Source organism: Colossoma macropomum, unplaced genomic scaffold (assembly GCF_904425465.1).
Source record: "Colossoma macropomum unplaced genomic scaffold, Colossoma_macropomum, whole genome shotgun sequence".
NCBI lineage: Eukaryota > Metazoa > Chordata > Actinopteri > Characiformes > Serrasalmidae > Colossoma > Colossoma macropomum.
This window is the reverse complement of record NW_023494807.1, coordinates 21726286-21752814: the sequence shown is the minus strand read 5'-3', so window position 1 is coordinate 21752814 and position 26529 is coordinate 21726286. Positions and strand designations below refer to the sequence as shown.

Genomic DNA, 26529 nt, shown 5'->3' with positions numbered 1-26529 from the left:
CTCTAGTTTGAAGAGATAACTGCCTTTCTGACCACCTCCGGCTCTCAATGACTGTGAAAACATCAGACCAAACGTCACTTTCTGCACATATTACAATCTTATTTTCACTAGTTGCATTAAAGATTCTTGAGGATCAGTACATTAGTTTAAAACTTTGCTATTGGTTGATAAATTGTTTATTTTGCACATAAATGTAAAAGGTAACATAGAAAGTCAACTTACTGGAAATACAGAAAATGAACATCAAAAGGCAGTCCATGTTAGTCTCGTTCTTATGTCAAATAAGATGTAAGCTTTTCTTGCTTCCTCTGTGTCTGTTGTGTTGGTGGCACTGTGACTATAGCAGCAGAGCCAGTTCCTGTTAGTTAAATTTACCAATCAGGCCACAAAACCATGATAGAAAGCATGTCTTACTTTATGGACTGACATGAACTGATGAGAGACTGACCAAGTAACTGATAACCTGAAGACTCAGGTCATCAGACACTGTCTAACATAGCCACAGCCCCTCACTCTAGAGCCCATGTGTCAAACACAAGGCCAGATCAGGCCCGCCACACAATCCTATCCAGTCCGAAAAAGTATTTTCATTTTCTATTAATTTTAGCCCTTTTCACAATGTGCTGCACTACAGTCCCCAGCATGCACTGCAACGTAGCATGCTACGACTCTCCTACCCTAACAACAGTCTATGGGACAGAGATTACAACCAAAATTCTAAACAATTCTGTACAATTTTACACCAGTCGTATCACCAAAATGCATTTCAGCTGCAGTTCAACCAATATAAACATCTAATGTTAGCTCAGCAGCTCAGAAATTGAGCCCAAGTCTTAAAGAACTCGCAAAAAAGAAAGGGTGTCTAGTTCAAGCGAATAGGTAGGTTTAAAAGAAAAAGCACCTTTTGAATATTTCAAGTGTTCATGTAATATTTCATGGTTTACTACAAGTGTCTGTATTTTACTGTTGAAGTTTTTGCATATTTTAAATAAATAATGGCCAGTTCAGATTATACCACATTAATTAAAAATCACAGATTTGATGAGATTTTTAATATGGCCCTTTTACTGGTTAGTTTGACATCTCTGCTCTAGAGCATGCATTCCTTTTGACTATGAAGCACAGAATATGGGTCATATAAGACGAAACAGCAGGTGTGTTTACACATCTTATTCCCATTCACACTTTTTGGTGAAATGAATGAAGACACAGTTGCATCATCATTTTTGTTGTAATTGTAAATAGTTTGCTGATCTTGTCATTATAACAGTAACAATAACATGTTGATCCTTTTGTTAACTGTTTATCTTTCTTAATGTCAGAAAACAGAGCATATGAACAAGAACAAAGCACTGGAGAAAAAGAAAAAAGGCCGGAAACCACTGTTGAATATGTGTGACCTTCAAGCCCTCAGATGGCACTGCAGGAGAAACCATCAGGCTACTGTGTTAAATGCAGCCACATGGGCTCAGGAGTACTTTGGAAAACCATGTCACACAGTCTGCTGCTACATCAAGAAATGCAATTTGAAACTCAAAAGAAGAAAAAAATAAGAAATCCATACATCAATTCTATGCAGAATTTATTGGGCCCAAGATCATCTATGGTGGTCCAAAAGACAGTGGAAGTGTGTGCTGTGGTGAGATGAGTCCCTGTTTTAGCTTGTTTTTGGGAAAAACAGACACGGAGTTCTCCAAAGACAAAAGGGAGCATCCACACTTTTAGCAACAAAAGGTGCAAAAGTCAACATCTGTCATGGTATGGAGTACATCAGTGCCCACAGCATGGGTGACTTTGATGTAAAGGTTACATAAATACACAAGGATTTTAGAAATATGCTGCCATCAGGATGTTGTCTTTTCCTGGGGCATCCCTGCTTGTTTCAGCAAAACAATGCCAGACCTCATTCTGCACATGCATGGCTTCAATGCTTGCATTGCATGCTCAGTAGTTTACCTGTTACTCCACTGCTTACAGCTTAGAGGGAGCACCAGTCAAATAAGATAAGAGGAGAAACCTGCTTCATTTCATTATGAGAGAGAGTATCTAGCTGCTTTTAACCATGGTGATAAATTCAAATGTGTAGTTAATAAGACCGTAACCATGTTTAGGTATAGTATTAACTTCATAATGTGGCTACAGCACTGAACATTACCTAAAGTTACAGTAACTAAATTATCTGTTAAGTTAGTGCAAAAGCTAACATAAGACTTTTAAAAATCTTTTCCTGTAACTGTTTATAGCAATGTTAATGACCTTAATCAGTTTCTGTACTCACTACAGTTTCCCAGGAATGTTAACGCTTTGCCCAACTAGGCATGAAAGAAGTGCAATTGTATAAAAGCCAGCTAGCTATGTTCGCTAATGTTAATTAGCAGTGAATAGTTAGCCTCATTGATAAATATTGAATAGTTCCTATTAAAGGAGAAGAATGTTTTTTAAAACATGTTAGATGTACAGGGGCAAATGCTGAAATGAGAAAATAAAGAAACCTTTCATTGTAATAAATCTGTTTTCTTTCATTTGCAACAATGGAGATTTTACCTGATGGCAAGGTTACCCAGAAGTCTTTGTGGTTTAGTTTCACTTAATTACCTCTTATTTTCTTATTTTTTTATCAGTTTTATTTATAGCAATTTTTTGTGTTACAAAATGTTATGTCCATGCTAAAGTGCATGACTGGATGCATTTGATATGTTTTTTGTTTTGTTCACCATGTGTTACGGGACGGCAGGGAGACAGACCCAAGTGCAGAGAGGAAAACCCATGAGAAATGATGGAGTGTGAATTGAGTGATTGTGCACGTTGGGGTTGAGGTGGCTCAGATCCAGGCTCAAACCACTGATGTACTGAATGGGAAAAACACCTCAAAGAACGGGAATTTAAAAAAAATGGCGGGAAAGGGCAAACAAAGGAGGTGCTGAAAGCAGTGTGCTCAATCAAAGGCTGAGATAGAAAGGTGAAATAAAAGATAATCAGAAAACAAAAGACACTTCTTGTGATTATGAGAGGAAGGTAGGCTTTATGTTTCACCTGCTTGCTCTTTGTGGAACAAACACTTTTTGTATGGATTGGAGCTGTTTCTTGTTTAAGCCTTCTTTTTGGCTTTTAAGTAGTTTTGTGGCAATTTATTCTTTTTTTTACCAGCCCCCTTTTCTTTTTGTCAATATACCCACATAGGCGAAGTACTGTACCAGTCAACCCTCTACAAAGGTGTGACAAAGGGCTGCTGTTTGCCACAGCCTTAAGTAGAGGAGTCCACAGGTGTGCCAAGTTGGGCCTAATCAGCCCGAGGGCTTCTGGGAATTGGAGTTCCTTGAACTTGTGGTGCCTCACTGCCGTCGCCCTCTGCTGGCGGCCGGCAGCACAGGCTGAGCCCTTCCACCATGATGGTGTTTTGTGTTCAAATTCACCAGTACAGCTTGTCTTGCTGTGATAGAAGGAAACAGGTGGAGCCTTTAAGTTCAGCAGTTACTAACTGAGCTCTCCACAGGCAACCTTGTAAGGTTTTGATCTTTTGTTAGGATATCACATATTTGAATCCTGCCAATGCCATCGCCCCAAAAAAGTCACTGATTATTGGCATATTATCCACAGTATCTTTGCTGATATTGCTGATATCTGTGAGTTGTCAGTAATGACTGATACCAACCATCTGATATATCCATTGGGTTACAGTGTAAGTAGGTTAATCTTGCTCTTGTGGGCACACAATATACATGTAATACATGTATGAAGTATGTCCTGAAAATAACTTTCCAATGCCCACTAAATGGGTGATGTGTTTTGCCAAAAAGTGCTAGTCTTGGGTCTCATGTACGCAAGTAGTCCCCTCACCAATCACCAAATAACAAAACTCTGTTCATCTGTGTTCTCTCTGTGCTTGAGTCAGAGAAACTCACTGTGAGAAAGCTAACAACCAAGCGAAAACTAACCTAGCAAGCATAACTGAGCTAGGCTCACCTGTCTGCCTGCGTGTCATTTCTTTTATTCAGTTGGCCACACCAGTCTTCCCTGGATGCACCTCCAACAGTAAAGTGAATAAGAACCTCACCTTCCTTAAGACATTGCTATATAAAAGCTGAATAATGGTTTTATTGCGCTGTGGACACAACAGGGTCTACAATATCACCTGCATATGTATGACCTGTTTAATTTGCTTCTCACCACTCGCACTAAATTGAGGGCCATCAAACAGGTGGCTCATCAAAATATTAGGCCCTAATAGTTCTCAGATAGATCTGATAATTGGCTTATAAGCTATTTTTTATTACATTTCTATATTGTATAGGGTTCTTCGTAAAACCTTTAAATTATGTGGAGGTACTTTATAAATGTTCTTCACACTCACACAAATCATTCACAAAAACGATTCTCTAAAGGATTATCCATAAAGGGAAATGAAAATGGTTCTTCTATGGCATTACATAAAGAACCCTTTTGACACCTTTATTTTAAGACACCATCTCACTAACTTTTGCCCCCATTAGAACACCAGTCAGCACTGAAAGCTAAAAAAAACTAAACTGAAAAGTACTAAACCAGACTGCCTCCCATCAACCACAATACTAACCGTCTGAACTGCAGTGTTATTGCTTCTCTCTCTGGTCTCTGTCTGATTTTTAATCTGTTAGAGAGAGAGAGTGGATAAAGCAAAATGTAAGAAATGGGCCTTTTAGTAAATTAGTTTTATTTCATTTATTTTTTTACTATTATTATTCATGTTGTACTTTCATATATTATGAGTTTGTGTTATTACATAACTTACAATTAGGAATTCATCTCTATCATTTGCTTACTTTTTATTTAGAATTAAACAGGCTATTTGTCACTGTTCCTTTAAGACTGTTAAATGTACATGGGCTCTGTCGTCTGTTTGGCTGCCCTGTATTGTGCCTCATTCAAAAAGTAGTCTGGGCTGAAAGGCTCCTTATCACTTCAGTGTGTAAGTGCAGGGTTAATCTGCTGTAGGCTGAATAGGTGGATATATATAAATATATGGACTGTATGGTCTGGGAAGTGACCGGTATGTTTTGAAACTTTAACAATGTTCACAGACCATTCTCTAATCTCTAATCTGTTTTATTTTAAAAAAGCAAGGGAAAGGCAGTTTTCCATGATATAGGCACTTTAATGGTGATTATCTAAGCTCTTTAACCGTATGACTATGCTGTCTGGTTTCTGTATATCATGCATGTTGTACAGCCTTTTTGACCCTCTAAGACATTTCAATGGAAGAATTTCAAAAACACATTTAAAAACACTTTTAAAAGCCTTTCAAGTAAATAAGACTACTTACTGAACTTTTTTCTCAACACGCAGATTATAATGTTGACCAGAATCAGCAACAGTCTAAGACCTACAGCCAGTAGAACCCAGACCAACAGGATCTCTCCATTCCTGCAGTGAACAAAGACACATGGTATGAGTAAGTTAGCACTGCTAACATTTGCTATACTCACTGAACCAAAAGGAGACACATCCTGATTCTTGAATTTTGCATCATCATACAATCACTAATCTCTAATGTAAGATTTGCTCCACATTACACTTTTCAGGCCCTGATTTAGTAAGGCTTTGTGTGTGTAAAAACATGTGCAAAACGGTTTACTTAAAGTAAAATGGTCAGTGCTGTCTGTTTTGCGTGTTTGCCTTAACAAATATGTAATTTGGGGTGTGTTTTCAAAGGAGTGTAAAACATAGGACGGTGCCATTGCAAACAGATTAGTTTAACTTCTGCAGTGCTGTTTACAAAGCCTGAAAGAGAAAAGAATGGCACTGGAAGTGCAAATTAATATCATGGTGGGGGTCATAAAATGGCAAGGCAAAAAGGAAATATTTAATGAACTTTGATATATACAATGAACATTGATATATATTGAATGAACTTTGATATATATATAATGAACATTGATATATATTGAATGAAAGTCGCTGTTGAAGGGTTGAGGATGGCCAAGAAAAACTGTACATCAATAAATGGGCATTAACAAACTCCAGGTGGAGCTTAAAAGAAGGGAATTCTGATAAAGTGACCAGTATCTATACACAGTGATCCCGTGGACAGAGTGACCTGAGAGTGGCTGATATACGATGTGAAGACACAGAGGGGTGGAGTTTCAATATATACATAATTTGACATGGTGCAGAAGAAGAGTCAGATGAGGCCATAATTTCTGTTTGAAAAATGCTCTTTTATTGAGAGCAAGGGAGAACAATGCCACTTGAAAAGCAACTGAAAATTGACGTAGGTCACTCCTAGCCCTACTCTTTCTTCTGAGGGTCACCAAACACAAACACACTCTCCCTAACTCTGAGCTATATGTTATGCCTGATATATACACATATATATATCAGGCATAACATTATGACCACCTCCTTGTTTCTACGCTCCATTTTGTCCATTTTATCAGCTCCGCTTACCATACAGGTGCACTTTGTAGTTTTACAATTACAGACTGTAGTCCATCTGTTTCTCTGCATACTTTGTTAGCCCCCTTTTTCCCTGTTCTTCAGTGTAAAAGTTCTTCAGTGACTCAGACCAGCGCAACACACACTAACACACCACCACCACCACATCAGTGTTACTGCAGTGCTGAGAATGATCCACCACCCAAATAGTACCTGCTCTGTGAGAGTCCATGGGAGTCCCGACCACTGAAGAACAGGGAAAAAGGGGGCTAACAAAGTATGCAGAGAAACAGATGGACTACAGTCTGTAATTGTAGAACTACAAAGTGCACCTTTATAGTAAGTGGAGCTGATAAAATAGAAAATGAGCGTAGAAACAAGGAGGTGGTCATAATGTTATGTGTATATATATGGCTGGGCGACATGGCGAAAAATGTTATCACAATAAAAAATTTCATATCAGTTGATATCGAAACATATTGTGATAAATGTCAAATCATTATTTCTTTCAAGTTTGAAAGAAATAGAGCCTTATTGCTGTTTTAAACTATCCTTTATGGTCAGAACATGACAAACACTTACCAAACAGTGGTACATTTCACAATGACAGTGTGAGAAAGTTTCTGGTGAGCTATTTTTACCAGCTGGAAAAGCACGGCTGCAATTTTTGTAATATTCGTAATTTAAGAAAGAAAAACATTATTTTTAGCTGTCTGGCGACGAGTGCTAAACTGTTTAGTTTCTCAACAACGTCAGCTTAATACAAACAGCAAACTGCTGGATCAGTACATCAATAATGGATCACACCGCGTTACTGCCATCACTCTTACCACATCCATGTCAGAGCATGTATTCACACTATTCAAACACAAGGTAACAGATTTCTCTATTCTATCATAGCAGTATGAGGGGCAGAAGAACCACGATATATCTGACACTCGCTGTGTAAAAGCATCAACTGCTGTGTGAATCTCTAACACTAGACAAACAGAGTCCTCCTTTTAGGTACATTTCAACTGAAATTGGTGCTATTTTGTCTTGTTTGATCTACAGTGACATCAACTCACCATGCTGTGCAAGTGACAGAGCGCTGCTTCAAGTTAGCCTGCTCCTAAAAACAGCTAGCCTGGGAAGGTAGCATTCTCCCACTCCTCAGCGCCACATACACAGAATCTTCAGTTTACTTTTGTTTAAATCAGTGCAGTACTCTTTCTCTCACTTTTGTTGCTTGGGAATGCACTAATACTAAAATATGACTGTTTGAGTGCTGTAGTTGTGGAGCAGCTGTGATTTAACGCAGCTAAAGGTTGTTAGGATGTATAGAAGGATAGAATGAGTTCGTTGTAGGACAGTACGGTTACACCACTTATCTCGTCACTCGTACCTGGTCACAGGATCACTTCACTCAAACGAAATGTATAACTCCACGTTTCAGACGTTGCTAAAGTATATTTGGGGACTCATTTCACTCTTTGAAACCCCACTTTTCTAATCATGTTAAAAAACTCAGAGGTGCGCCCTCTTGTGGCGACAGCAGAGTAGTGTCGCTTTAATTGCAGTAGAAAACGCCCCCAGGACTGTCGCTAAAACGCAGAAGCTCTATTATCGAACATTTATCGAACATCTCTTATATTTCTATCAAAGAAAGTTGTATTGTGAAATTATTGTTAATGTTTTATCGCCCAGCCCTATGCCCTTGCCACAGCCTGAACATTCAAAAGCTTTTTACATTCAGTGTTTTCACCACCTCTTTGTTGTCATCTGCATAATTATCATCTATAAGTCACCTACAAAAATGAACTGCAGTGCATATGCAAATCTTACAATTTCAGCAGAATCAATAAAAAATCAGTTCATCAGCACTTCAGAACATACCCATCTTGCTCTCCCTGACTCGCTCCTGTGCTATCACCACTTGCAGAAGTGAGCTACTCACAGATCTGTTGCTGATTCTATGTTTGTAGAAACAGTTGCAGAACCTAGAAGGACAAAGCAAACGTATTATTTATATGCATTACTTGATTTGATTCATTTAAGGGTGAACTCACGTTTTCATCCATTAGGTGTAATGACAGCGGCACTAGACGTAACGACCAGGGGTATCACTAGGCCGGTTTTCGGTTTTACATTATTAGTTCAAATCATTTGCAATGATTTGTAAACGCTGCTCTTGCTGTGCTCCCAGAGACTAAGATAACACGAAAAGATAACCAGATCAATCATATCATATACAGTTGTAAGCCAATCACTAACATCAGTTAGCTAGCTGACAAGCCAACTAGTGTAACTTCACCATGAGAGTGTGAATGAGAGACAAACGTACAAAGAGAGGGACAGTGTAAAGGTCCAGCCTGCACCGCCTGCTGCCAGCAGAGGGCGACGGCAGCAAGGTGCCCAGTCTGCACCGCCTGCTGCCAGTAGAGGGCGACGGCAGCAAGGTGCCTAGTCTGTGCCGCCTGTGCTGCCAGCAGAGGCCGATGGCGGCAAAGGGCCATAACTTCAGGGAACTCCGATTCCCAGAAGCCCTCAGGCTGATTAGGTCCAACTCGACACACCTGTGGACTCCTCTACTTAAGGCTGTGGCAAACAGTAGCACTTTGTCACACCTTTGTAGAGGGTTGACAGGTATGGTATGCAGCCCATGTGGGTATTTGAACAAAAAGAAAAGAGGGCTGGAGAAAGCAAAGAGAGTAATTGCCCCAAAGTTACTCGGAAAAAAAAGGCTTGAGCTACAAGTAACAACTGCTCCAAGTAATAGAAAAGGTGTTTGCTCCACCAAGAGCAAACAAGTGATACATAAAGTCTACCTTCCCTTCATACTTAAAGTGGAAGTGTTTTTTGTTTTCTCATTATCTTTCATTTCACCTTTCTAGTTCAGCTTGTTTGAGCACGCTGCTTTCGATCAGTACATCGATGGTTCGAGCCTGGCTCTGGGCCACCTCAACCGCAACATCCCAAACTCACACTCCAGTGCCCCACTAAATTTATTTAACACCTCTTTCTCATTGGTTTTCATTTCTGCACTTGGGTCCTCCTCTCCGCTGCCCGTAACAGAGAGAGAGAGATGTTCAAGCTTTCAGTTAAAATTATCACTGAAATTAATAGAATTTAACTGAAACATATGTCACTGACCACAAAATTCTTTCACTTAGCTTATTAAACATGCCAACAGACCAAAACTACTTCTGATTTCACCAGCTGAGACTGAACTGATCTATAGATCTATAGTGTATTTTAGTAATACATGTAGGACCTTTCAGCTTATCTAATTTGCTACACCTTTCAGTTTTTTTGTCTGTTGTGAGTGGACTTATTAATTGTTTAAGTCATATTAAATCTGGCCTTAATACAAACTACAAACGTACAGATCTATGTGTGCCAATTCAACCAAATAGCCATTCTGATACATCTTCTGGCTTTTGCTACTTTATAAGATTATGATAAACAGACATTTTGGGGACATTAAAAAATCTCCTGGTGGACCGTGCCCTGAGACTCCCATAGTACAGGCGTAGCCCCCATCCATAAACACAGAGATGACCCTGGTAATGATATTCTTTTAGAGTACTGATTTTACACATTAGCAAATTTAATCACAATGTCTTCATTTGACAGTTTCTACTGTAAAGTATTTTCCTCTGATGCTGAGTCATTTTCTTCTGCCCAAAGGTTAGTGGACAATGCCAAAAATTACAGTAAGTTAGCGGCTAGTTGCAAGTAAGTTAACAGTAAAACAGCAACTGCGTACTGTGACTCCACAGTCACCTGGACCACTGCAGTGTAGCTGTATTCTGCTGTATACTTACAGTAATAAGCAGTAACTAAAACACAGTAATGTTCTGTATTTTTACATAATAACTGTAAATAGTAATGCAGCTCAGTAGCCAATAAATTATATATCAATGAACATATTTATTTGACCATGTTTTGTACTGTATTTGCACAGAATATCTCAAACATGCATTTTAAAATGCAAATACACATTGTGCAGACACAACTTTTAACCTTGCTTATAATTTATGCAAACATAACCAAAATGTGTACACTAAACAAAAATATAAATGTAACACTTTTGCTTTTGCTCACATTTTGCAGCAGTTTAATAAAAACACTTGACACACTAACACTAACAACAATGCAAAAAATATCGGAAAACAATAGACCTGAAAAATATTGCTTATAAACATGTTTGTGTATATGCACTTTGAATAGCACTGGGGAAAAACAGTTATTCATTCTGAATTAATGTATAATAACTTACAATTTCCCGCACAGCTGAACGTTCCTCAGTTGTCTAAAATAAAGGAGCTTGGTGCAGTATTATAAATACTACTAAAGTTTCAAAACAATCACTCTCCAGTCCACACAGTCCATATATGCAAACTAAGCTTTTTTTCTATCTTCACGTATGAAGAAAAATGTTAAAACAAACTAAATCAACCAGACAATTATGGAACTGTTTTAAAACACGCCCCCTCCCCCAGTAATGTCTGTCTGGTTTTGACACGACTGAAATCTAGCAACTCTATATTTAAAACAAGTAACTGAGTGCTTGTTTGGAAACCTCAGAAAATATTCAAAGCCTGTAAAATGCTCTTCTACCTTTTGGAACCTCATACCTTTTTTAAACAAGTGTCTCCACTCTGCAGATCTCTCATAGTCACAGTAAAGAGGCTCTGAGCTGGGTAATCAGTCACTGTTAATTTCTCTTTTGTGGTATTTGCATATGCCAGAATCTTACAGTAATTGAATTCTCCCCCATAATGATAGCACCAGTATTTCTTATGTTGTATATATTTGTTATCATAGTGACATGGAATAGTGACAGACGCCCCAGTCTGAAGAGCTACAAACCTGTCACTCTCAACACCTGCAGAGAAAACAGACAAACCGCTATTGTTACTGACTGCAAGTAACTGTCACTTCTTGTTTTGAAATATTATTACTGGTACATTAACACTAATGTCTGGTTTTAGCTGTATAATACAACTGGTTTAAATGAATGCAATACAAAAATCTAGTGCATGAAAATCTACTTACATGTAAGAAAAAATATAAAAGGCAAAGCATGTCAGTTGGTGTGTGTGTGTGTGTGTGTGTGTGTGTGTGTGTGTGTGTGTGTGTGCGGGTGTCGAATAAGATGTAAGACTATCTTGTTTCTTCTGTCTCTGTGTTGCTGGCACTGCTGACTCTGTTGTGTCTGTAGAGGCTAAATCAGTTCCTGTTTGCTAAATTTAAAAGCATAATGTCAAACCAGAAATCAGAAGATGTGTTCATTACTTGATTGAACTGAACTGAACTGACAATCACAAATAAACGCAAGACTTAGCTCTTGGGATGAAATCTAACCCAGCTATTTGATTTTTGAGTAGATGGACGTCTTTTTAAGAAAAAACAACCTTAAACAGTCTGGAGAACCCAGTTGGACTGTGTTGTGTGGAGAGGTTTAGTGAGTTGTTACTTGATCTTGAACAATGTTTATGTAAATATGATCATGTTAAGTGCTGATGTGATAAATCACAGTACACTCATCGCTTGTACATGAGCTATCTGTCTGCTCTTTTCATAATGTTTCATATTTTAATAACTGGAATAATAACATGACATTTTAAAGTCATGTAAACAAAAGGAACTATAATGAACTGCTTTTATAATACCACCACCACCACCACCACCAACAGCAGCAAGAACAACAACAATAATAAAAATAATAGTAATAGACATTACTGTCATTATTTTCAAAATAGTAAAAATGTTAAATAATCTTTTTTTTAAACTCAGGGTAACTTTAGAGTATCATATAACAGAACAAATATTGAGGGATGCACAACGATATTGGAAGTACATCTGTATTGGCAGATAATTGTTGATGTTTGAATTTGTCCGATATTTCAAACTAATATTTGATTATGTTGTTATTGTAGTCTGAAACAGCAGAAGGTTCAGATTATGCTAGGCTGCTGTGATAACATTGCTGTTCCAACAAAAAAGTACTTTTGCATGACTCCTCACACTACATATTTTAAATCTCTGTGGATAAGAGCATCTGCTAAAAACATAAATGTAATGTTTACATCCATATACTGTGTATTTAGTGTAGAAAGAGTAGTTATTGATCTTGATCCTGATATTTCTTTTTGAAAATCAGTCCTCTGATGACAATATCAATATTAGGCTTTTTTGGTATAGCACTATAAACGTATAGGATAGGAACTACTTTTCCTTCCTCTTCTCTTTCTGCTTATTACAAACAGTCATATAAGACTCGGTGAATGCGCTGTAATGGCAGATCAATGTGGCAGTTTATTAATATTAATGCAAAGGCTTTCAAATATAAATTTGACTTTTTACTGCTTTAACTGTAGAAATCACAAAGAATTATCCTTTTTGAAAGTATCAGTACTGGTATCAGGATATTAGAATTACTTGGCATTGGATGGAAAAGACCATTAGTGGGGTTGTTTTTGTTTATTAATATATAATATGTAATAATTACTCTACGTCAAAGCCATAACATGCTCAAAACACACATTAGAATCAAGGATATTAAAAGAACAATACAGACACAAGCAGTTAATAACAACAAGCAATGACGAAAAGAAAACAACAAAACAAACATTGAAAAAGGAAATGAGTGGAATTGCCCATCCCTGTTATACAGTGACATCACATGAGACAGATGGATATCAGAGGGGCACAGCTCTGGTCCTGGAGGGCTGATGATTTCCCAGCTCAAACACTCCTAAACTTCAACTCATCTGTTACTCTTGATGTTTAGTGGGGGTTATAGGGGAACCACAAAACCTTGCTGGACCCTGATCTATATACTGCACTGCTGTTTACTAATCAGTTCTCATTACTGCAAGCAAACTATTCTAAATGAACAAACACAGAAGTTGCTGCTGAATATCTCTCTCTGCCCTCAACACCAGCTCTCAACATGTCCAGGATCACAGCATGTGTGGAATTATTCAGTTGCGTGCAACACAGAACTCCACTGGCTCTCTGCAACATGAAACAAAGCAGCACTAAATCACATATCACTGTATATATCAGTGCATATAAAAGCACAAACAGAGGTGTCAGACTTCAGTTCATAGTGTTTCATATCAGGGACCATAATGACAGATTCTGACTCCACCCTGTCCAGCCTCTACCCTTGTCTTGTTCTTTCATCTGTATTTTGTAGCTTCTACCTGTAATCATCATAACGTCTTTTATAAAGTCATACTTCAGCTAGCACTCTTTAAGATCTAACCTTGTCACAGTTTGCACATTCAAACGCTTCACTTACATAGTTTTCTCCTCCTTTTTGTTGTCATCTCCACAATTATCATTTTAAAATCACCCAAAAATTAACACTAACCATTCACACAATGTACTGCACTGCACATGCAAATTAGTACTACTTATTTGAGATCTTAGTAAATCAGGGCCTCAGAGTGCACATGCTGTTGACTAATAAAATCATCATTTCAGCAGAATCAATAAAAATTCAGTTCTTCAGCGTTTCAGAGTATACCCATCTTGCACTCTCTCATTCTTTCCTGTGTTGCTATTTACATTCTCAGATGTTCTTCTGCAAGCAGCAAAAAAGGGGAGGGGTGATATGAATGAAGTGTTGATATGAATTTCTTATTAAAGACTAAAACCACTTGCAGAAGTGAGCTACTCACAGATCTGTTGCTGATTCTGTGCTTGTAGTAACAGTGGCAGAACCTAGAAAGACAAAGCAAATGTGTTAATTATATGCATTAGTTGATTTGATTCATTTAAGGGTGAACTCTATTTTCATCCATTAGGTGTAATGACAGCAGCACTAGACATAATGGCCAGGGGCATCACTAGGCCAGTTTTCCCAAGTACATGTGCATTTGTTAGTTCAATTAAATTATAGTTCATTCTCATTCACAATATACTGATTGTAGAAGGTGACCTGAGGGAGGCGCTGCTGCTGCTCTAATCCAGTGCTGCTGCTGCTCTGCTCCCAGAGATTGACTAAGATAACATGAAAAGATGACCTGGTCAATCATAGCAGACCTCGAAGGCTGTAAGCTAATCACTAACACTAGCTAGCCTGCTGACAAGCCAACTCGTTTAACTTCACTTCACAGTGAGAGTGTGAACAATAACAGACGTATATTTGCCATATATTGCTTACAGTAAGTTAATGTCAGTGAAAAGATCATATAATGTTAATCATAACGCAGTTTTATATCCCTCAATTCCTCAACCTGTAGATGGAAAAAAAGAGGTGGCAGCTCCATCGAAGGCCAGTCAGATTTTTACCAGTTAAAACAAAAAAATCTGAGTGTAATAACGTAATGTATTACTGAACACAGAAAAAGAGGGAGAGAAAGAAGCTGAAGGAGACTGACAAGACTGAAGGAGCAGATCTGATGGAGGTTAGTGATTAAGAAGGAAGAGAGGGCGAGTTGTTTAAATTCTCAATTAAAATTTAATACCGAATTTAATTTAACTAATAAAATATGTTTGTCACCATGGCTATGAAATTGTCATCTAGCTTATTAAACATGTCAACGGAGCAAAACTATCCCTGATTGCACCAGCTGAGACTGAACTGATCTATAATCTGTGTATTTCAGTAATATATTGAGGACCTTGCAGCTTATCTAATTTGCTTGACTTCAGTACTTTTTGCTTGATCTGTGCCTGTTTTGAGGGGATAGTGTTATAATCATACTATTTCTGTGCTTAATACAAACTACAAAGACACAGATCTTCTGTGTGCCAATTTGACTAAATTGGCCTTTTTAATACATTTTCTGGCTGTTGCTACTCTAAAAGTTCATAGTAAACAGACATTTTTGGGCCTTTAAAAAAAAAAATACTCCTGAGGGAACATGCCCCCAGACCCTTCTAGTACAGGCTTCCCCATCTATAAGCCTCTAGAGATGAGTCTGGTAATGACATTCTCTTAGAATAGTGATTTCACACAGTTATTAGTAAATTTGATCACAATGTCCTCATTTGACAGTTTCCTCTGAGCTTACGTTGTATGCTGAGCCCTTTTCTTCTGCCCAAAAGTTAGTGGATTACAGTAAATTACCAGCTACTTGTTGCATTACTTTCACTGTAAGTTACTTTATTATATTAACAGTAAATGATTAAAATAAATTAACAGTAAAACAAGAACTGTATACTGTGACTCCACAGTCACCTGGATCACTGCAATTCTGCTGTACACTTACAGTAATAAGCAGTACGTAAAATACAGTAATCTTCTTCTGCAATTTTATATAACTGTAATGTGACTTAGTAAATTATCAGTGAACATATTTATTCAGCCATGTTTTGTACTGTATATGCACAGAATATCAAATATACATACACACTGTGTAGACAATTTAACTTTGCTTATAATGTGTGTAAATATGACAAATGTGCATATTAAGCAAAAAGTGTAACACTTTTTTGGTTTAGCTCCCATTTTGCAACAGTTTGGTCAAAAAAGTCCAGGATATTTTCCCTAGAAATGTTGCACTGCTACACACACATGGTGGTCACACCAGATACTAATGTATGAATTCTGTTTTATGACCCAGCCTGTTTCAGTGAAATAGTCACGGCTCATGATCTGATGAGGGCCTTGCGGCACAAGTGCCTTTGGAGGCCCTCAACATTCTAACAGTGATGCAAAAATAGTGGAAAACAACAGACCTGAAAAATATTGTTAATAAACTGCATGTTTGTTTATGTGCACTTTGAACAGCACTGGGAGAAACACAGTTGTTCATTCTGAAATTATGTGCAATAGCCTACACTTTTCTGCACAGCTAGAGTTCTGTACATTTTTGGTGTTGGGGGCTTTTTAATTATTTTAAATAGCCCATACTGTGGAAACAAACTTTCCTTAGTTGTTTGAAATGAAGGAGCTTGGTGTAGTATTATAAATCTTGAGGCACAATACAGGACAACCAATCAGAAGAGAGCTCATTTACATCTAGCAGTCTTTAAGGCACAGTAACAAACCAGCCTCTTTGATTGTAAGGGATAAAGAGAGGTTGGAAAATGACCATATAAAAATGAATTATGATTGCAGAAAACCACAAACATAGTGTCAGGATTTCATTTATTTAGTCATCACAAAATCAAGAGCCATTTGTTTATGTATTTATTGTCTCTACATACAAATATCTTGATGTACTGTTGATACATTATTTACATTAAAGAGATTATGTTTTGAAGTCAACTTAATGTTATTTCCATTAAGTAAAACCTAACCTTAGCCAACCTTACCCAAAACATAACCCTAACCCTGCCCTTAACCTCAACCCAAAACCGAATCCTAACCCTCACCCTGGCCCTAATTCTAACCCTAATATTAAACAAAACCTAATTCAGTTAAACATAATGGTGTCTGCAGTGTGTCTATTACAGCATGCTGGGGATGTTGAGATGGTCTGGACCTGTTACATGTTCAGTGACCTCTCAGGTCAGCATCCACAGATAGAAAATTGGACCTTCCAAATAAAGTGAAAAACTGAATTCAGCAGATTAAACATTGTTTTTCAGCAGTTGATTTAAAAGTCTCTTGATAATCGACTGAAAGTATTCACTGATGCTACATCATTGTTTGTTTCATCTAAAAAGGACCACTCAAAATAAAGTGTCATCCTGCTTTGTGACAACAGCATTTATAAAAAGCACTATACAACTAAAATTGGATGTGAATTGAATTGAATACAGCACTGCTAGCTTAGTGCTAACAAAATTCCCATAGGGATGCTAGTGGAAATTTGCATTGTGCTAGCAGCTTATCAGGCAACTTACAAAGCGAATTACAAGGTTTCTGCATTAACATTTCTAATGAGTTCTGTAATGAAATACACAACCAGCAGCTCTTCATGGTTTTACTGTGTAAAACTGCACATGCCTGCATAAATAAGTGCCAGGGGTGCTGGAAGGTTAAAGGTGCGTTTTTAGCAGCATGTAGGCAGCACATACTGTGACATCATGCTAGACACTATAGACCAGGTTCATAAAAGGAAACCACAAAGAGCAGATGGTGTGGTATCACACACCCTGCTCTCTCTGCTCTCTGATGAACTCTGATGATTTTAAAGCAATATTATCCTGCATCAAGTCAAACAAATAGCTTCTAACCCCTGCTTCTTGTAGTGATCCCTAAAGCAGCCAGTTGGTGAGGGAAGCGATTCACTTCTCTTTAACAGGCAGTGTTACCTTGAACACTTCATAGCTGCTGCAGGTTCAGAATATAAATACAGAAAATAAAAATACAGATGTATGCAAAAGTTTGGGTGCCCCAGTCAAATTACATGTTTTGTTGATTTGTGAAAATAAGTGAAGTGAAATAAGTACACATCCTCTACAGGGAACACAGTTCTGCACATTGTCCTGCCCAATTTCTGTTTATTTTTTTTAATTTAACATATTGACAATAAATGTGGCCTGTGCAAAATCTATGGCACATCTTATATTTTGTTTTTCTCAATAAGTTAAACTCATCCAAAAACACAAATTGTACACTAAAATCAACAGAAAAATGTCATGGTTTACAAACTTCACCCTACAATGCTCAAGATATTTTAATATTGAGTTAGTTTGCTGTTTTTTTGTTTCAAAAATAACAGTAAAACAGTCCTGAATCATGTGGCCATTTCTCCAGGTTTTGGGACGCCGCCCACTTTATGATTTGTGAACATGAAATCGCTTGTAACACATTATCTTTCTGCAGTAAACGCAGGTCACATCCCCTCGTCTGTTGAACGTTTGAATGATGTCATGCATGAGTGCAGATTTAAAAGACTGATTGTGATCATACCTAAAGTGGCCTCACTGATGCTGGTTTCCTCAGTGGCAGAAGCTGTAGTCACAGTCTTTGTTGCTGTTGAAAAAGAGGAACATGTTGATGTTAGTAGCACAATGAAATGGTGCGACTCTGTCAGCATTAAATCTTTCCTCTTCACCCTCACTCTTTTCTCATGTACACATTTAAACCTTTTGTGTTCATGTTTTTGTTACTCAGTGGTCTGGTAGACCCACCACATTATTGTTTTTTAAATCAATACAGCCAGAGCAATTTATAGAAAAATACCAGGTGTTTAAAATATCACAAGTGGCCAGCGTAGGGTTTTCGTTTAGCAGCTGTAGCCAGTCAGCAGCCTTTCCATGTTGTCCACTCTCACACACATAATAGCAGGTAATGTAGGAGGATAACATAGTGAAGGGACACAGCACCTCCACAGTTTTATTCCCCGTGGGTTCACCCCAACACCACATGTGTAATATAAATATATTGAAAATTGATTATTTTATATGTTCTTCACAGAAAATGAGCAAAGGCCAAGGAATCTGAGGTTCAAATAATGATAAATCTCATCATGTTTTCTTTTGGTAAACATTGAAAATGGGTCCCACAGACCCCAACTCTCTCTCGCTCTCGCTCGCTCGCACTCTCTCGCTCTCGCTCGCTCGCGCTCTCTCTCTCTCTCTCTCTCTCTCTCTCTCTCTCTCTCTCTCTCTCTCTCTCTCTCTCTCTCTCTCTCTGTCTCTCTCTCGCTCTCTCTCTCTGTCTCTCTCTCGCTCTCTCTCTCTGTCTCTCTCTCGCTCTCTCGCTGTCTCTCTCTCTCTCTGTCTGCCTCTGTCTCTCTCTCTGTCTCTCTCTCTCTCTGTCTCTCTCTCTCTGTCTGTCTCTCTCTCTCTCTGTCTCTCTCTCTGTCTGTCTCTCTCTCTCTCTCTGTCTGTCTCTGTCTCTCTCTTTCTCTGTCTCTCTATGTCTGTCTCAGTCTCTCTCTGTCTGTCACTGTCTCTCTCTGTCTCTGTCTGTCTGTCTGTCTCTGTCTCTCTCTATCTCTGTCTCTCTCTCGCGCTCTCTCTCTCTGTCTCTCTCTCGCTCTCTCTCTCTGTCTCTCTCTCTCTCTCTCTCTCTCTCTCTCTCTCTCTCTGTCTCTCTCTCGCTCTCTCTCTCTGTCTCTCTCTCGCTCTCTCTCTCTGTCTCTCTCTCGCTCTCTCGCTGTCTCTCTCTCTCTCTGTCTGCCTCTGTCTCTCTCTCTGTCTCTCTCTCTCTCTGTCTCTCTCTCTGTCTGTCTCTCTCTCTCTCTGTCTCTCTCTCTGTCTGTCTCTCTCTCTCTCTCTGTCTGTCTCTGTCTCTCTCTTTCTCTGTCTCTCTATGTCTGTCTCAGTCTCTCTCTGTCTGTCACTGTCTCTCTCTGTCTCTGTCTGTCTGTCTGTCTCTGTCTCTCTCTATCTCTGTCTCTCTCTCGCGCTCTCTCTCTCTGTCTCTCTCTCGCTCTCTCTCTCTGTCTCTCTCTCGCTCTCTCTCTCTCTCTCTGTCTGCCTCTGTCTCTCTCTCTGTCTCTCTCTCTCTCTGTCTCTCTCTGTCTCTCTCTCTGTCTGTCTCTCTCTCTGTCTGTCTCTCTCTCTCTCTCTGTCTGTCTCTGTCTCTCTCTTTCTCTGTCTCTCTATGTCTGTCTCAGTCTCTCTCTGTCTGTCTCTGTCTCTCTCTATCTCTGTCTCTCTCTATCTCTGTCTCTCTCTATCTCTCTCTGTCTCTGCTTTTTACTCTTTAATCTCTGTCTCTCTCACTCACTCTCTCTGTCTCTCGCTCTCTACTGTGGGGAGATTTTCAGTTGCAGGGTGACTGTGTTCTGCAGCTGTGTGTAAAACTACATTCTACACTAAATATCACCTTAAATTAGGACACCATCAGTTGTCCCTGTGCTCCTTTGGGCATACTATTTAGCACTGTAGTATGTGGACTGAGACACAGCCTGTGTGTAGGCACAATGACAAAGGTGGCTGCATTAATGGGATAAAGGATAAAACAGGATAAACAGGATACAGGATAAACGCTTTGTTACTCAATTGTAGTTAGTTTCAAAAAGCAGTTAAATATGTATCTTTATCTGAGGTATCTGACAGCCTACAAAAGGGACATCAAATAAACTGTGGGTTGTTTTCTTGTGGTTTTATTTGTGTTTACATGGTGGCAGAACAAACAGTAGCCTGGAAAATGTATTTTTTACAGAACTTAATGAGTGTAACCTCTGACGATCATGTAGCATCTTTGCATTTTCTCCAAGTATGAAGAAAAATGTTAATACAAACTAAATAAACCAGATAATTATGGAACTGTTTTAAAACATGTCCCTCTCCCCTAGCAATGCCTGTCTGGTTTTGACATGGCTGAAATCTAGCAACTCTGCATAGAGTGCTTGTTTGGAAACATCAGTGAGTATTCAAAGCATGCTCTTCTACCTTTAAAACTAATATATTTACATTTTAACACTTGTAAATGTAAAAAATGTAAATGTATGTTATTTGTTATGTTATTGATATGTTAAGCAGTGTTCACTTATTCAGTTCAAGAAATCAAACACCAGTGTTTGTGATCGTACCTGGAGGAGCATCACTGACACTGAGATGAACAGGAACCTCTAGATCTCCAATATAACACCAGTACCAGCCAGCATCACTCTTCTGCAGTCCACTCATCTCCACACTGAAGGATCTTCTCCCATCATCACTGATCTGCACTGCTGAATTCTGGGATGTGTCAGCCCTCCCCACTGTGTAGCAGCTCCAGTCTTTAGATCTGCACCACTGCTTCTGTTCATTCTGATATCCAGCTCTGTAGAGACACTGGACACTGACACTGCCCCCTTCCTGACCACTCACACTGCTCTCCACTACAGATAGATCAGGAACTGGACACAAAGGCAAACAATTCTGTAATGATGCCAAGATGAAATATAATCAAAGAAACACCACACAATTTAATGATAAACAAACATTCACTAACATACTGTATGATATAACACCTGATTTCACTGTGATGTAAAAGTCTTTTTTATCATCTAGCTCAGTTATCCCGCCGATCTCCACAGCACACCAGTACATTCCAGTGTCTCCACTCTGCAGATCTCTCATAGTCACAGTAAAGAGACTCTGAGCTGGGTAATCAGTCACTGTTACTCTATCTTGTGTAGTACTTCCAAATGCCAGAATCTTGCAGTAATTGAAGGCTCCCCCAGCATTATAGCACCAGTATTTCTTATGTTGTATATATTTCATATCATAATGACATGGGATGGTAACCGTTCCTCCAGTTTGAAGAGATAACTGCCTTTCTGACCACCTCCTGCACTCAATGCCTGTAGAGACATTAGACCAAATGTTACTTTCTGCACATACTATTGTATTATTTTCACTAGTTGCATTAAAGATTCTTTAGGATCAGTACATCACTGTAAAGCTTTACTGTCTATTAGGTGATGTATAAATAGTTTATTTTGCTCATGAATGTAAAAGGTAACATAAGTCGACTTACTGTGAATAAAGAAAATGAACATCAAAAGGCAGTCCATGTTAGACTCTGTTCTTATGTCGAATAAGATGTAGCTTTTCTTGCTTCCTCTGTGTCTGTTGTGTTGGTGACTCTGTGTCTATAGCAGCAGAGCCAGTTCCTGTTAGCTAAATCTACCAATCAGGCCACAAAATGACAGAGCGTGTCTTACTTTACTGATAAGAGACTGACCAAATAACTCATGAGCTGAAGACTTCACTCAGGCCCTCAGACATAGTCTGACCCAGCTACTGCCCCATCACTCTAGAGTGAGCACTGCTTTTGACTACACTGTTAACAATAGCAGTAATTTTACAGTCATAAATTACAGTAAAGTGTTGTATAATTCAGTAAGAGAGAAAGAGAGAGAGGAGAAAGTAAAACATTGCAATTATATATTTTGTACGTTACACTGACTCCATATCCCCTGTTCTGGCGCCATTTTTTTTCTATTTTGAAACATTGTGATGAAATGCTACAAAAAACACACTTCCTCTGGGAAAGTGAATGTAGTGTACCTTTAAAACAGTTGTTAAACATGATTTCAATATTTTGGTTTTAACTAAGTCATTGCGTTGATGTTGAGAGCACTGTGTGTTTTTGGACAGCTTTATTTTCGTTCTTTTCTTCAATGTTTCAATTTAATGTTGCATTTCCGGTATACGTGTATGACATACAGTTGTTTTAAGTGCTGATGTGGTGGAATATTCCTAGTTTGTGGAGTGTAACCACCATGGGTTGCTTCAATACTTTGGTAATAACAGGAATAAAGACTTTAAAAATCTTGTAAAATTGTTGATCATAGTCTTATTTTGCAGAAAGACAAAACATCTTTTACGTTTTTTGATGTTTGTCATGTTTGTCATTTTTTGACAGTGCAAAATCAAATCTGTTGATACTAAATATAAATTAAATGTCAATGTGATGTACTGAATGAGTTAAAAAATAGCGAAATGTCATTATTTTTCAATAGTATACCAAAACAAAAGTAATGACTCTGACACAATAAATAAAATGACAGAAAACAAGTAATATGATAATCAGCATTTGGAGCTGGATTGTGTGAAGGGCAGGTTACTAAAGTTACTAAATGCAAAATCATAAAGGTTACAAGAAGTAACTTGTATAGAATTTCGAAGGAGAGCTGATTATTTTGAGAGTATCAGACTCTTCTTACACCTCCGGGATCACAGCATGTGTAGAATCATTCAGTTTTGTGCAACACAGAACTGCACTGGCTCTCTGAAACACAGCAGGAACAAATCACACTGTATATAAAGACAAAGATAGAGATATCATGTCATGAATTCATTTCATGAATTGATGCTTCTACAAGGTTTATCTCTGTTCACATCTGCTGTTGCACCTGAAGTGTAAATGCTTTTGTGCAAATTCAAAGAAGATGAAAGGAAGTTCTGTTGTGAGCAACACTGTCTCAGCAGTGTGCTTCTGTGTCTAAGTGTGATACCACTAATGCACTTTATTTTCTTTACATATTACTGTAGAATACAGCTGTCTAAATAGCATGGTAAAGGCTTAATTAACGTCCATTAAGATTTTGAGAGTTCTCCACCATCACTTTAATATTCAATCACACACAACTAAGAAGGCAAAGCCATAGAGGTCAACAACCTACACTAACATCTGCTAAGACAACAGGCCGACACTGAACTTTCTCATTCAGCTTTGTGTATTAATGTGGTTTTTGTACTCACATGAGTTTCTCAGTCCCAGAACGTGATGTTGCTGCTGTGGTCCAAACTGTGGCAAAGAATTAAAAAATTTGAAACTTATGATAACACAGTAAAACGTAATGCATTGAACTTACTCAATAAAAGTTTGTACATCATTTCCACATGACTACAGCATATTATACTGACCCAAGTATATTTTCAGTTTGCTTACTTTTTCAATGATTCAGTGAATCATGAGGAAATTATGTATATATTTCAGTGAAGTTCATTATTTATTTCACTTCAATGAAATTCGGTGCATCACTTTCTTCAATTTATATATTTTCATCATATTTATCCAGCTTCAATGGAGCAACCTATGTGAGCCCATAACTAAAAAAATTAATTCCAAACTGCACAGTACTGTATATGTTTTATCCAGCTGCAATGAAGCAACAGACTCTGACTGTTACTGTTGTAGAACGTAAACGTACATAATTTCTTTCTCTGATATGATTTGTTGATCAAAGAGCAGTGATGTGGTCATAAAGACGTACTTGAAAAGTTCTTAGTGGTGTCAATTTTCTTAGTTTTTGCCATCACAGCTGTTAACAACATAAGAAATGAAGAATATAAATTGCAACTTTTTTTTGGAAAAAAATGTTAGAAATATCTAAGGAATTTCTACGTGGTTGCTAAGACACCACCTGCTGGGAAAGCAAATGACTAAACATTGAGCAAATGTGAAAGACAGTAAAATTTAGACACTCACAAAGAGTTGGTTGTAGCACAACACTCTTTACATAAGTTTTCTGTCTGTGGTCACTCTAAACCAATCTTAGAATGATGACATTTGGACCCAAAACTTTGTTTTGACGTAGTAAGTAAACTTTTTTTCAGATTTGCTACTATTTTGGCATCAATATTACATATAAAAACTCAGAAGACACAAAAGTAGACATGTTTATAGTACATAAAATGTATATATTTTCATTGTAGACATGAGGTGTCATTCTCTAGCGACACTTGAATTTAAAGCCCTCAAACTGTATAAATTCACTGATACCTGTATTGTACAAGTGAAGCATAAATATCCTTACAAAATCCTTATTAAAATCCAAAAGCAATTTATCCCATTTTGATTTTCTTTACTGGACATATATTTCTCTGGTAATTATTCTAATTATTTTTACAGAATCAGAAGTTGTTGTTTTTTTTAAACATAGACTTTTATATATATACATACAAATATAATCCAAGGCAGTCAGAGAAAGAGTGTCAGGTTGTGGTCTGCGATGAGCTGATGGACAATAACCTACCAACAGTGGCTGCGCATTTGAAGGTCAGTGAAGTGCAGAGTAAAAGTTAAATAAATCTTAGCTTTTGCGGCTAATCACTGTGCCTGTCTGGCAAACAACACTTCTATTAAAAGTGAATGGCTGAGATGAGCGCAAAATAATTGGGTGTAATAGGGCAAATGGTCTGATTACAGAGCAGAGTGAGTTTCCTCTTGTGTCTGAGAAGTGAACGAGCTGATTCGAGAAACATGAATCTACATGCTAATGAATGAGTGTTCTAAACAGTGTAACAGGCCCATTTCTTGACCAGAAACACTTTACTGTTTCTTAAATGTTACATGTTACATTACAACTGTGTTAATTTATTCAATTAATGAAATCAAATATCAGTGTTTGTGATCATACCTGGAGGAGCATCACTGACACTGAGGTGAACAGGAACCTGCAGATCTCCAGTTTTACACCAGTACCAGCCAGCATCACTCTTCTGCAGTCCACTCATCTCCACACTGAAGGATCTTCTCCCATCATCACTGATCTGTACTGCTGAATTCTGGGATGTGTCAGCCCTCCCCACTGTGTAGCACATCCAGTCTTTAGATCTGCACCACTGCTTCTGTTCATTCTGATATCCAGCTCTGTAGAGACACTGGACACTGACACTGCCCCCTTCCTGACCACTCACACTGCTCTCCACCACAGATAGATCAGGAATTGGACACAAAGACAGACAGATCAGGAATGACACCAGGATAAAATGTGATCAAAGAAACACCACACAATTCAGTGATAAATAGTTGGTATGTGGATTTATAATCTAATACCTGATTTCACTGTGATATAAATGTCTTTTCACATCTGTCTTAGATTTTCCTCCGATCTCCACAGCACACCAGTACATTCCAGTGTCTCCACTCTGCAGATCTCTCATAGTCACAGTAAAGAGACTCTGAGCTGGGTAATCAGTCACTGTTACTCTATCTTTTGTGGTACTTTCATAAGCCAGAATCTTACAATAATTAAATGCTGCTTTAGTATCATAGCACCAGTATTTCTTATGATGAATATATTTCATGTTATAATGACAAGGGATGGTGACTGTTCCTTTAGTTTGAAGAGATAACTGCCTTGATGACCAGCTCCAGCTGTCAATGCCTGTAGAGACACCGGGCCAAACATTGTTTTGTGCAAATACCATTTTCTTATGTTTGCTAGTTATGCTAGTTCCTAATGGTTGGAACATTACTTTAAGACTTTAGTGTCCAGTAGTTGATGTATAATTTGTTTACTTTAATCATGAATGTAAAAAGTAACGTACATAGAAAGTCTACTTACTGGGAATAAAGAAAATGAACATCAAAAGGTAGTCCATAAGACTCGGTCTTATGTTGAATAAGATGTAGCTTTTCTTGCTTCCTCAGTGTCTTTTACGTTGGTGATATTATGACTGTAGCAGCAGAGCCAGCTCCTGTTAGCTAATTTTAGCGTCAGGTCACAAAATCATGATGGAGAGGATGTGTTCCTTTATGGACTGACAGCATAAGAGATGAACTGATAAAAGACTGACCAATTAACTAATGAACTGAAGACTTCACTCAGGCCCTCAGACACAATCTGACCCAGCCACTGCCCCCTCACTCTAGAGCGCCCACTGCTTTTGACTATGGAGGACAGAATACAGGGCTTATTGTGGGCTTCCCAACATGAGGCTCCAGTCAGTCGTGAATTCAGGGTCACATGCGGTGCCACATGTTAGGTCCCAATTCTGGCAACTCACACTAAGCCCTCATAATCGGCTTATGGTGGGCTGCAACCTTGG

At 38.2% G+C, this 26529-nt stretch overlaps 1 protein-coding gene across 1 annotated transcript in view; it reads right to left on the bottom strand.

Moving 5' to 3' along the window:
- The window catches only part of LOC118797519 (polymeric immunoglobulin receptor-like), a 50302-nt gene that overhangs the window by 9938 nt on the left and 13835 nt on the right, over positions 1-26529 (bottom strand). The window contains exons 10-14 of the mRNA XM_036556889.1: positions 25547-25937; positions 25116-25447; positions 18218-18280; positions 14088-14130; positions 5300-5400 (exon numbers count right to left, since the gene is read on the bottom strand). Coding sequence (XP_036412782.1) covers positions 5300-5400; positions 14088-14130; positions 18218-18280; positions 25116-25447; positions 25547-25937 — 930 coding nt within the window. The remainder of the gene's footprint in view (positions 1-5299; positions 5401-14087; positions 14131-18217; positions 18281-25115; positions 25448-25546; positions 25938-26529) is intronic.